The 12,985-nt window shown below is 41.7% G+C and overlaps 1 protein-coding gene across 2 annotated transcripts in view; it reads left to right on the top strand.

Annotated features, from left to right (window-relative positions):
• Nucleotides 1-12,985, top strand: part of aars1 (alanyl-tRNA synthetase 1) — a gene marked incomplete at its 5' end in the record, with an annotated part of 69,379 nt that overhangs the window by 18,967 nt on the left and 37,427 nt on the right. The window contains 5 exons of one of the 2 annotated variants that reach the window (XM_083762997.1): nucleotides 697-805; nucleotides 1,538-1,651; nucleotides 2,354-2,560; nucleotides 4,413-4,526; nucleotides 4,880-5,063. In XM_083762997.1, the coding sequence (XP_083619123.1) occupies nucleotides 697-805; nucleotides 1,538-1,651; nucleotides 2,354-2,560; nucleotides 4,413-4,526; nucleotides 4,880-5,059 (724 nt within the window). In that variant the 3' untranslated portion in view covers nucleotides 5,060-5,063. Of the gene's footprint in view, nucleotides 1-696; nucleotides 806-1,537; nucleotides 1,652-2,353; nucleotides 2,561-4,412; nucleotides 4,527-4,879; nucleotides 5,083-12,985 lie in introns of those variants that run through there. The other variant, XM_083762996.1, reaches the window with a different exon arrangement.

Below are 12,985 nucleotides of genomic sequence, written 5' to 3'. Positions count from 1 at the left end.
AATTCTGCTGTCTGTGTGTGGTTGATTTTTATGTGCAATGTTACATTGTAGATCAGTGGTTTTCAACTCTGAGAGGGGCAAAGAGATAAAGATCCATAAGGGTCCATTTGGTTACCAACTCCATCATTTAGCTGGAGACCACGTGGAACAAGGACCACTGGTTGAAAACCACTGTTGTAGATCGTAATTTCAAAGCAGACATTCAGTACGGGACATTTGCTATTTACTCTCAACTACTTAACTATTTACTCTACTCTCCCAAAACCACCCAAACTTATTTTTAAGAACAAATACAGTACTTATTGATGATTCATTTAAAATATATATTAATAATTTAGATAAAATCTTGCTGGCCTCACCTTTTTTCCCCCTCATCAACTGGACTTAATGTGGTCTGACGGTCTATATAAATCAACACTGAAATAAATGCTATTATTTTTTTGCAAGAAAGTCTTGCAGATCTTGTGTGAAATAAATCGTCGAATCGTCATATTGAACCGCCGAATCATATTCAACTAAATACATGTACAGTATCTGTACGTACACATTGTGCTGTCACAACACTCTTTGCTGTCTGATCTTGAGCAACATCAAGAAGTCTGTATACTTCACAGGTATCTTTTACACTTGGCGAGTAAAATGTACACTCTGTATCTCACTGCCTTCTCCTCCTCTCCCATCTGCTCCCCCCGGCAGCCACCTGCTGAACTCCAGTCACGCCGCACCTTTTGTCATCGTCTCAGAGGAGGCCATCGCTAAGGGCATCAGGCGCATCGTTGCTGTGACGGGAGACGAGGCCAAGAAGGTCAGAGACACACCAGACACAGAGATAGGGCTGTCTCACCGTTACGCATTTAAACCGACGATGAATTGTCACGCAAATTCTACAATCGATTAAACAGATTTGTTTGATTTAACTGCTGCATCCATAAACGTTACAGATGAAGATGCGTTAAACTTACAACCTTGAACTGTATTATGCCCTGCGTTGCATATTCTGTCATGGTCTGTAGGAGTGTTTATGATGCTGTGTCTAGTCTAACGTTCAGCATTCAGTGAGTGTCCCTGGCTGTGCAGCCCCCTCCCTTTAAGGCTGCCGTGTGAGGCAGGTCTGAGATAAGACGCACTATCGCCACACTCGGTGACCTTGTATGTTCAATCGATGCAGATATTGTCCATATCGCCCAGCCAGGGTGATGCCCACTTCAAATACAGGTTGCCCTTTTCTGCCGAGTCAGCATATCTGGCGTACAGTATTAAAATTGACACTGAATTTGGGTTTTAATGGCACCCCTACTGAAGCCTAAATGGAGTTTCCAAGAATCTAATTATCCAAGCTGCCGTGAAACGCAATTCAACCTGTATTTTCTAATCTGCAGCCGCATTGTTATTGTAACTTTTCACTGCTTCCCAATCTGTTTCTCCTCAACCTCCCCCTCCCTGTCTTTCTCTCTGACCTCTAATCTACCCCATCATCTGCCCCCCCCCCTCTCTCTCTCTCTCCCTCCACCATCCCCCCCTCTCTCTCTCTCTTCAGGCCCAGAGGAAAGCCGACGCCTTGCGTCAGTCTTTGTCGTCGCTAGGTGAAAAGGTGAAGGCTCAGACGTCTCCAAACAAGGACGTCCAGAAAGAAATCGCTGACATGACAGAAGTGAGACTTTTGTCATTGTGTTGTGTCAGGGAGTGGGGGTGGAGTCCCAAGAGGATTTTTTGACTTTGGTGTGTGGTTGTGTGTGTGTGTGTGTGTGTGTGTGTGTGTGTGTGTGTGTGTGTGTGTACGTGTGCGTGCGTTATATAGCCTACAATAGCCAGGTCCTGAAGGACGTGAAGGTTTTCGAGGTTATGATTAACGGAAACTAATGAAATAACGAAATCTAAAATTGAAAAAACCTTTTCTTTAACTGAACAAAATAAAAACTATAATAAAAGAATGACACTAACTTAAACTGAAGCTATATTGTGTTGACAAAAGTGACTAAAACAAACTGAATATATATATTTTTTTAAATGGTATCTATTGAGTTTTTATTACACAATAGGCCTACTTACTTAACCCATTCTGACCGGGCACCCATTTTGGTGTCAGCATCATGTTATGCTTTAGCTATTGAAAAATAGCAGATCTACAAGCTCATATCGCGCCACCGAGTGGCGCGATACGAGCTTGTAGGTCTGCTATTTTTTTTAAATCGAAGAACGACTGACATTTTTTTAGAATCTGATCTCAGGTCAGAATGGGTTCATCAGACCAGTGTGTGTCCCACACACTAGACAATAAATTGTCAAAACTAACTACAACTAAAATACAATGAAAAATCCCAAACTATTCTAATGACACATCTATAACCCACAGTCCCTAGGCACGGCAGTGGTCTCCCAGTGGCAGAAAGACGAGATGAGAGAAGCTCTGAAGGGCCAGAAGAGGACCATGGACGACCTGGACCGCGCCAGCAAGGCCGAGGTCCAGAAGAGAGTCCTGGACAAGACCAAGGAGGTGATTGACAGCAGCCCCAACCAACCGCTGCTCGTCATGGCCATGGAGAGTGGCGCCTCCGCCAAGGTGGGTGTCGTCACCATTTCACCTTTCAGTTGACGATTAATTGTCACGCTGATAATTGTGATTTTGGCATTGGACATTGAAATGCATGAATGAATGAAAAATAATTGCTTTGGTGTTGCTGCTGTCTCTCTGGGGGAGACGATGTGAATTTTGTATTGTGAACATAATGATGTCATATTATATATAATTATAAATGTATTGTTTACCCAGACAATGACAATAAAAACAATAAGTTGCAAAATATATATATATATATTCTGTTTGCCTAGTTATCAAGAAATGCACAGGGCAGATATGACCAATGGCTGTAATATTCAAAGAAATTACTGACATATTTATTAATCTTATAATATAAAAATGTAAGCTTGTAGATCAGCAATTTTTTCGCTTTCTTTAATGTATGAAAATCTTTCAACAGGGAGACGATTATGACTATTATGACAAAATAATTGTGATTACCTCAAATAATTGTGATTTGACGATTATGTAATAGTTGTGACCGGCCTAATGTCACAATCTTCCAGTACAAAGGAAGCTGGAGGGGTGGGTGGGGATTGCATCAACAGTCCTTAATAAAAGGTTTGTGTATGCAATGCCCTGTTCAGTCAGTGTAAACCTTCACTGCTGGCTAGATCACCTATTTTTGTATTAATTGATGGACGCTGTAAAACAGTCACTGTTGCTATAAGCGACATTAAAGGCACCCTTGATGATCCACAGAATGAGTTGGCGATTAAATGAATTATAGCGGTGTAATGACCATGACACAGCACAGCTCCCTGGACCCCCACTGAAGCTGTCTCGCCCTGCCATTTGATTGGCCAGTCCGCTGATGGAGAGCGCGTGTCCCCAGACTGCCATCTGATTAGTCTGCTGCTGAAGAGCGTCCCCAGACGGAGCTCTGAGAATCGTGTGTGTGAACTCAGAAATAGATAATACATTTTTAGCGTGTCATCACACAATGTAGAGCTCTAATTTTAGCGTGTCGTATCGCAACGTAGAGCAAATTTTAGTGTGTCGTATCACAACGTGGAGCTCTAATTTTAGCCTGTCTTATCACAACGTGGAGCTCTAATTTTTGCGTGTCGCATCACAACGTAGAGCTCTAATTTTTGCGTGTCGCATCACAACGTAGAGCTCTAATTTTTGCGTGTCGCATCACAATGTAGAGCTCTAATTTTTGCGTGTCGCATCACAATGTAGAGCTCTAATTTTTGCGTGTCATATCACAACGTAGAGCTCTAATCTTTTCGTGTCATAACACAACGTAGAGCTCTAATTTTTGCGTGTCGCATCACAACGTAGAGCTCTAATTTTTGCGTGTCGCATCACAACGTAGAGCTCTAATTTTTGCATGTTATATATCACCACGTGGAGCTCACATTTTTGCGTGTCATCACTCAATGTAGAGCTCTAATATTTGCGTGTCATATATCACGCAACGTCACAGCAGGAGCTGAGCAACGTTCTATTGATCCCACAACATGTTCAGTCCCAAAACAGACACTCCCTCTTCCACCAATCATTCTCTCGTGTGTCTTCACACTCTTGACAACTATGATGGGTAACACAGAACCTTCCAATTACCTGAAACTTAAAAAAAAAAATTAAATAAACATAGAAACTTATAAAACTCTAGTATACCTCCGGAGCAGGGCCCAAATGAGGTTCGGAGAACCTTATCCGAGACCGAGCCATAGTGTGTAGAAAGAAAAAAGACCACTTGCTCAGTGCAATGCGGTTCTCATGGGTGAATGGAGACCATTCGTCAGCATTCCCATTCCCATTCCCATTCCCAACCTGTCTGCTAATGTTCACGTCACCTTTCTCCTCCTTCCCTCGTCTCTCTCAGGCTCTGAACGAGTCACTGAAGCTGCTGAAGGCTCAGTCTCCACAGACTGCTGCCATGCTCTTCACTGTAGACCAGGAGGCTGGCAAGATCATCTGTTTATGCCAAGTCCCACAGGTAACTCGCTCACTCACAGGGCTGTCACAACTCGCTCACTCACAGGGCTGTCACAATTGCATATTTGTGATTACCTCAAAAAATTGCGATCAGACTAAATATGTAACAATTGTGACAACCCTACTCACTCACTCACAACCCTACTCACTCACTCACAACCCTACTCACTCACTCACTCACTCACTCACTCACAAACAGAATTATACAATCAACGCAGCTTCTTCAATTTCACTCACTCTTCACTATTTCTTTCCCACCCTTTTTCTCCCTGTTCTCCATTTCCTTTTCAACCTTCCTTCCTCTCTCTCTCCATATCTACATGTATCTTTCTCCTCCGTCGTGGTCGTCTCCAGGACGTGGCCAAGCGCGGCCTGAAGGCCAACGAGTGGGTCAACGAGCTCTCCGAAGTGCTGGACGGCAAAGGCGGCGGCAAGGACCTGTCGGCCCAGGCCACGGGCAGGAACACGGAGAACCTGCAGGTGGCGCTACAGATGGCCAATGAGTTTGCGCGGCTCAAGCTGGGAGAGAACTAGGGAGGTGTGTAGTACGAGGAGGAGGGGGGGGGGGGGGGGGGTGGAGCAGACTGTGTGTGAGAGTCGGAATTAACCCATTCTGACCTGAGATCAGATTCATACGAGGTTTCCACTGGACAAACACTGGGTCTGATTAACCCATTCTGACCTGAGATCAGATTCTAAAAAATGTCAGTCGCTCTTCGATTTTTCAAAAATAGCAGACCTACAAGCTCGTATGGCGCCACTCGGTGGCACGATATGAGCTTGTAGATCTGCTATTTTTAAATAGCTAAAGCATAACATGATGCTGACACCAAAATGGGTGCCCGGTCAGAATGGGTTAAGGATGGGACGATAATTGTTATGGTTTATTGTGATTTTAAAAAAAGACACTCCCAATAATAAGTATTGTGGAGATTTTTATTTATCGTGAAACTGTCCCAACGTCATACACTAGCTATTGGCTTTTGTTGAGCTGCAAATTCACCACCACTTAAAACACTATACTTGATGAAGCAGACCTGAAAAGAGCACATTTAGTATGCTCTTATTTCACGCTACACAAATCAATTTGCCAAAAATAGCAGAACTACAACACTACAACTTGTTGTAACGCAGCTTGTAGATTGGCTATTTTTGGCGATCGTTCTCCTAGAATAGGGAGGCTAGCAATACCATTAATTGCTACTATTTTTGCCACAATTATCGTGGCATGTAATTTTCATATCGTCCCATATCTAGTCTAGAATGGAGAGGGGGTGACGTCCATTTATTCTTCTTTTTTTTTATATTCCCTTCTCCCTTCCAGCATTCTGGTTTTGCTTCCATTTAAGGATTTAAGGATATCAGTGATACTGTGGTTTGGTGGTACCGGAAGGAGATTGTGGCTTTCCCCTCCGTGGCCTGTTGAAATATGACCGCTGAACGCTGTGCCTAATGCTAAACAGATGCACCATGACAGATTCACTGGAGTAGGAAGACGATTGAGACTCATTACATTGAAATGGTCCTCTCTCTCTGGGAACTACAACATAGACAGTTAATTTTAGGGAATGGTAACCTAGTGTCTCATATTAATGGATGCATGTAGCTTTGTTTTGGTCTAAGGCGGCTATAAAAGCTAATGATGTTCAGTAGCACCCATCCTAATGGGGAAGTGATAGGGTGGTGGTCACACAATTAAATTGGAAGCTTTTGTCCATTTTGCCTCTGTCTTTTTACTTGTCCGTTTCTCACCTCAAACAACTCCCTGGAACGTTTGCCATTGGCGCTTTTGTTGAATTGTAAAAAAATATTTGTATGCCTCCTTTGCTCGGCTTCTGCTCACAAATGCACTAAGCTAGACCCTGGGCAAGACCTACGCTGAAAAAACTATCAGCGGAAGTTGCAGGATTTTAGCGGAAAGGAAATTACGTTGATGCTTTACAAATCAGTTTACATTCTCCACGAATGAAGTGTTGTGATTGGTCAGGAAAATATCGTATCCGGGGGAAATACATTTGACGGATGTTCCGGAGGATACATCCGCCGATAGCTTCTCTGCCTTACGTTGTGACCAGGCTTTTCTTTTCTCAGATAAGTAAAGCCTGGGACCGAGGCTAACTAAGCTAGCGAGGTCCAAGAACAATATAAATTGGACATATTTAATGCTGAAAGGACTGGAAAGGCCAGGTGTACCAATGTAATTAATTATTTGACCGATACCTGTACCTTCAACGATCAACAAAAGCATCATTGGCTTACAAGTGGAAACAACTTGGGTGTGGATGAGAGGCGTTGTCTGCGAAAGCCTGTGTTCTCTCCTGTGAATGGTTGCCCAGCGACAGTTAGAAGTCAATCGGTGCTGCGTTCTTGTTAGTGACTGAGCCACTAGATGTTTCATAGTCTCATTGTTCAGACATCAAGCCATTATCTGTCATGTTATTCAGTAAATGGTTATCCATTAATAAATACATATATTAACACAAACTTGTAAGATCTTCTGTTTTCCAAACAATTACTATTCAATGTGTAGAGACAGCTTCAATAACATTTAGTTATTAAGTGGGAACTCTTTCAAATGGATATGAAACTAGAGGACAATATCTGACTCCAGGTCTTAGGAATTCATTTCTGGGTGAGTACAAAAGCAGTGCTCCACGTTTAAACGCTGACATGGTCAGTCTGCTAACCTTGCGCGGATAAGACCAATCTATGGCTGTGTATTTGGATTGCATGAAATGTATGTAAGATCACAGACATTCTTGGGCTATTACCAATATTGGAACGGTGACAATGCCAGAAAATATTGTTTGGAGCTTGTCAGAAAAAGTAAAACGAAGAGTCACTTGTCCAACGGACAAGTAGACCTACATGTTTAATGCACTTCTGTAAAGATGTAGGCTTATTACTTGTCCCGGACAACAGGACAAGCCTTAATGTCGAGCCCTGGGTAGCATAGTAGAAAGGTCTTCCTTTTTCAGGCTTCAAGGAAAAATCTAGGATTGTTTCTAAAAAAAATAAAAAATAAATCCTCATGCAGTAGGTAGTTTTAGTCCTTTACATTTTGTGTAGAGTTGAACTGGAGAGTTAACAACCAAGTCATGTTTAAAGAAGCATTTATTTGTTCAATAGCATAATACGATACAGTCTTTGACGATCACAATGATTCAGGTTCAATGTAGTAAATACAAGTGTACTGGTTTAATCCTGTCGTATGACAAAAATAACATTTCCAAATTCCAACAGAAGTAAACTGCCGAGTGACATGTCGCAGGTGCTTTTTCACCAAAGCATACATCAACCGTTACTAATATAACCAACAAGGCAACAAATCAAGGACCTGCACAATGATACGGACTGACCCGTCATTGAGATACCACTTAAACTGAAAGGGTACACTACACTCTTAACCCATTCTGATCTGAGATCAGATTCATACGAGGTTTCCACTGGACACACACTGGTCTGATGAACCCATTCTGACCTGAGATCAGATTCTAAAGATGTCAGTCGTTCTTCGATTAAAAAAAAAATAGCAGACCTACAAGCTCGTATCGCGCCACTCGGTGGCGCGATATGAGCTTGTAGATCTGCTATTTTTCAATAGCTTAAGCATAACATGATGCCGACACCAAAATGGGTGCCCGGTCAGAATGGGTTAATACTGACACTGCAAAATAACCATAACCATGTGTGCTGTTGATACTTTAACATTGTTATCCACTCCGTTTTATTGAGAATTCCGCTGTATTTAGATGGTAATTATAGATCCCTTTAGTTAAAGTTATGCACCAAGCGACTTTAGTCATACGTAAGTATGTTGTACAGTAGTTTGTAGTATCGATAGTACCACATAATAGTGCTGCACAATTAATTTAAAAAATATGTAGATTCAGACTATGCAGTCTTATTTTGTGAAGAATCGTGCAGCACTAGTTGGCTGTCCAATTCATTTTAATTTTTAGTTACTATTACGTTTGTTTTTTGTTTGTTTTTTATGAATATTTTTCATGGAAAAAATGAGAATCATGATCCTCATTCCTCACACATTTTGTTTGCACAAACACTCAAAACTGGCACCCCATTCATTGTCGATGGCATTCAATGTTTGTGTTTAGGAGAATGTTTGTTTACACAAACCCTCAAAGCTGAACATGGCTCAAAAAGACTTCATTTGTTAATCTTGTCAGATTAACAAATAAATGAGTTTTCTTGTACCATATATATGGTGTGCAGACTATTCTACATCCTCTCTCATATTGTGGTTTTCTCACACGGAGAAAGCAATGTGGGTTGTATGATACCCACAGTATGATACCTAAGGTTGTATGATACCCACAGTATGATACCTAAGGTTGTATGATACCCACAGTTTGATACATAAGGTTGTATGATACCCACAGTATGATACCTAAGGTTGTATGATACCCACAGTATGATACATAAGGTTGTATGATACCCACAGTATGATACATAAGGTTGTATGATACCCACAGTATGATACATAAGGTTGTATGATACCCACAGTATGATACCTAAGGTTGTATGATACCCACAGTATGATACCTAAGGTTGTATGATACCCACAGTATGATACCTAAGGTTGTATGATACCCACAGTATGATACATAAGGTTGTATGATACCCACAGTATGATACATAAGGTTGTATGATACCCACAGTATGATACATAAGGTTGTATGATACCCACAGTATGATACCTAAGGTTGTATGATACCCACAGTATGATACCTAAGGTTGTATGATACCCACAGTATGATACCTAAGGTTGTATGATACCCACAGTATGATACCTAAGGTTGTATGATACCCACAGTATGATACCTAAGGTTGTATGATACCCACAGTATGATACCTAAGGTTGTATGATACCCACAGTATGATACCTAAGGTTGTATGATACCCACAGTATGATACATAAGGTTGTATGATACCCACAGTATGATACCTAAGGTTGTATGATACCCACAGTATGATACATAAGGTTGTATGATACCCACAGTATGATACCTAAGGTTGTATGATACCCACAGTATGATACATAAGGTTGTATGATACCCACAGTATGATACCTAAGGTTGTATGATACCCACAGTATGATACATAAGGTTGTATGATACCCACAGTATGATACCTAAGGTTGTATGATACCCACAGTATGATACATAAGGTTGTATGATACCCACAGTATGATACCTAAGGTTGTATGATACCCACAGTATGATACCTAAGGTTGTATGATACCCACAGTATGATACCTAAGGTTGTATGATACCCACAGTATGATACCTAAGGTTGTATGATACCCACAGTTTGATACATAAGTCAAGCAATCAAATTTTGGGGTGCCATCCCATTTTGTTTTTGGAAAAGAGGCCACAAAAACTATCACAATCCATGAGCTAAAACATCTCAACTAAGATGATTCTTGATCGAAACCAGCAGGACAAAGAATGATGATCTTGTTATGATTGTTTTGGGAATCCTGGCTTTGAAAAGTAATGTAGTAGGGAGTCACCCTTACACCAGTATGCTTTTAAATCCCTCTTTCATTAGGGTGGTGATGCGCAACTAACCGCTACCTTCCAGGCAGCACCATAAATGGGTCACACCGTTATTGGTATACAGAGGATTCTATTCTCTGCTGCTCTAATTTGGAACTGTGAGCCAGTGAGGAGCTCTAAAGTGGATCTAATTTAAGACGGATATCATAATACTTGGGAGATATCTCATTCATTGGCTGCTTTTGCAATCTATGTCTGGGTGTTTTTAAACTTTTTAACACAAGGAGACGGGGAAATGGCTCACTCACAACCTAAGTAAGGTTTTCCCAATAACAGTTACAACCAAAGTCAGTTCTTTGTTCTGTTATAAAGTATAGCAGACTATAGTCAGACTCATTTCAGAGTCATGAGGCAATTATGACAATAAAGACCAAATGTTTTAACTCCATTTCCCTACAAAGGAGACATTTGACAGTTATGTTAGAGTGTATTGGGTTAGGTTAGCACAAGGAGATGAGACCTACTTTATGTTATGAACGCCTCGGGGGGAGGGGGGACTCAATGTGTGTCACATGTAATGATGTAAGTGACGAAATACATCACATTAGTGGAGCTGCAGTGAAACTCCAATCTAATTTAGGACAGAGCAGTAGAAGGTGTTCTCTTGTTCTATTCCCTCTACATGCTGTTTCTCACACATTCCCTTTCTACAAGTTTCTCGTTCTTGCTCTCTCGCTGTCGTTCCCCCACTTCTATTTTCACTGTGGCAGCAGTAGTCTAAATGACCGTCTTAAGTCTTTGAAGTCATACATTGTACTGTAGTGTAGTTGAGTATCTTGCTGAAGAGCAAAGGTCTGCAGGCTAAGAGCAGACCATATAAACGCTTGTAACGATGCAGGAACAGCAGCGACTTTATGGGAACGGTGCCTTATTTAATGGTTTTTATTGATTCTCACATTTATATGACCGTAAGCCCCACTGTGTGCGGTCTGTCATTGCAACGGTAGCATATCAGAATGAATACACGTATACCCTGATTTGTTTTTATAACATGGCATTCCAAGAAAGTCAATTTACCTACTTCCAAACTCTGCCAAAATATGCTTTTTATTGTCATAAAATGTGTTTTTGGTGTTAGTCTGAATGGTTTGGGACCTTTTGAGCCTTTCTCCCATCTTTCAAGATTCTTTTCACATTGTTTTGTGGTACCCAGTTCAGTATAAATATATGATGGATATATTTAGTAGCAAATGGCCTAAGACTAATTCATAGAGAGTCACGTTGCATTTCCGTTCATGCGCCTACAGCTTGCTGTGGATATAACAATGTTTGTGTACAATTTACTATTGGAGACCACTGTAGCCTACTTCTTGTGGAAGAAATATGACTTTGTATCTGCATTGTGTATCTGTGTGGTGGTGTATACAACTCAGAAGGCAGTCGAGGCACAGCTTGTGTGTGTGTGTGTGTGTGTGTGTGTGTGTGTAGCATGTGTGGGTAGCAGGTGTGTTTTGCTGATGGGGCAATCTAGGAGAACTGCGTCCAGAAGCAGGACAAGGCACAAAAGCATGACTTTGCCCCGCCCACACGTGCGAGATGCGACACAGTCTACTGTATGTACCGTACACATAACTGGAGTCGGCCAGTCTGATTTTCAAAATGAGTCCAGCTCAATGCAAAAGCGTCCTATATAAATGCCATTATGTGCAAAACAAGATACAGAATATTGAAAGCAGATGAAATACAGTGACTATATGTTAAGGGTCAATGTGTGGTTATTATACAATACATAATACAATATTACGCAGGATGCGTAATCAGGATGATGGGGCTGATATGAACAGGAGGTACATACAGTGTCTCTCTCCACACCTACTGTACAGCAGGGGTGTCCGAAGTGCGGCCCGTGGGCCAAATGCGGCCCTGGGGTGAATTGTATATGTCCCGCAGCTTCATATCTGAAAGCATTATGAACGGCCCTCCCAACAGTATGGGATATTTACATATACAGCACATGCACACCTGACAAAAGACCATTGATATTTAATATTGATGATGATAGTTAAATAGAATCGTTTAAATCCGAACTTACATTATGTAGTTGGCCCTTGGGTGTTTTAATATTTTCTAATATGGCCCCCTTTGAAAAAGGTTTGGACACCCCTGATCTTATAGGCACTAGTAGGACCCATAACCATTCATGTTGGATGCCATTCAAACATCAAGTCCTGTCATTTGAATGTATGAGTTTGTCTACTCAGTTATTTAGCAGGATTGTTAGCCAGCTAAAATCACGGTTAACGATTAAATCAGTGTTAATAAGGACAGCCTCCTAATGTTATGTGGCGTTATCCCCGTAGGTCTCACACCTTTTAGTAAATGACAGTCATGTCATTACAATGTGAATGATCTCATAAGGATGTGCGTCAAGCAAGACATTTGGATCTTACACAACACCAATGCTGTCATGTTTCCTCTAGCATGGTCAGTGGTTCTCAACCTCCTCTGGGTCAGTGGTTCTCAACCTCCTCTGGGTCAGAGCACACATGGTCAGTGGTTCTCAACCTCCTCTGGGTCAGTGGTCAGTGGTTCTCAACCTCCTCTGGGTCATGGTCAATGGTTCTCAACCTCCTCTGGGTCAGTGGTTCTAAACCTCCTCTTGGTCAGTGGTTCTAAACCTCCTCTGGGTCAGTGGTTCTAAACCTCCTCTGGGTCAGTGGTTCTAAACCTCCTCTGGGTCAGTGGTTCTAAACCTCCTCTGGGTCAGTGGTTCTCAACCTCCTCTGGGTCAGTGGTTCTCAACCTCCTCTGGGTCAGTGGTTCTCAACCTCCTCTGGGTCAGTGGTTCTAAACCTCCTCTGGGTCAGTGGTTCTAAACCTCCTCTGGGTCAGTGGTTCTAAACCTCCTCTGGGTCAGTGGTTCTCAACCTCCTCTGGG

The sequence above is a fragment of the Protomyctophum parallelum genome (genome assembly GCF_964188405.1).
Source record: "Protomyctophum parallelum genome assembly, chromosome: 4".
Taxonomy (NCBI): domain Eukaryota; kingdom Metazoa; phylum Chordata; class Actinopteri; order Myctophiformes; family Myctophidae; genus Protomyctophum; species Protomyctophum parallelum.
This window is presented reverse-complemented; position numbering and strand designations above follow the sequence as displayed.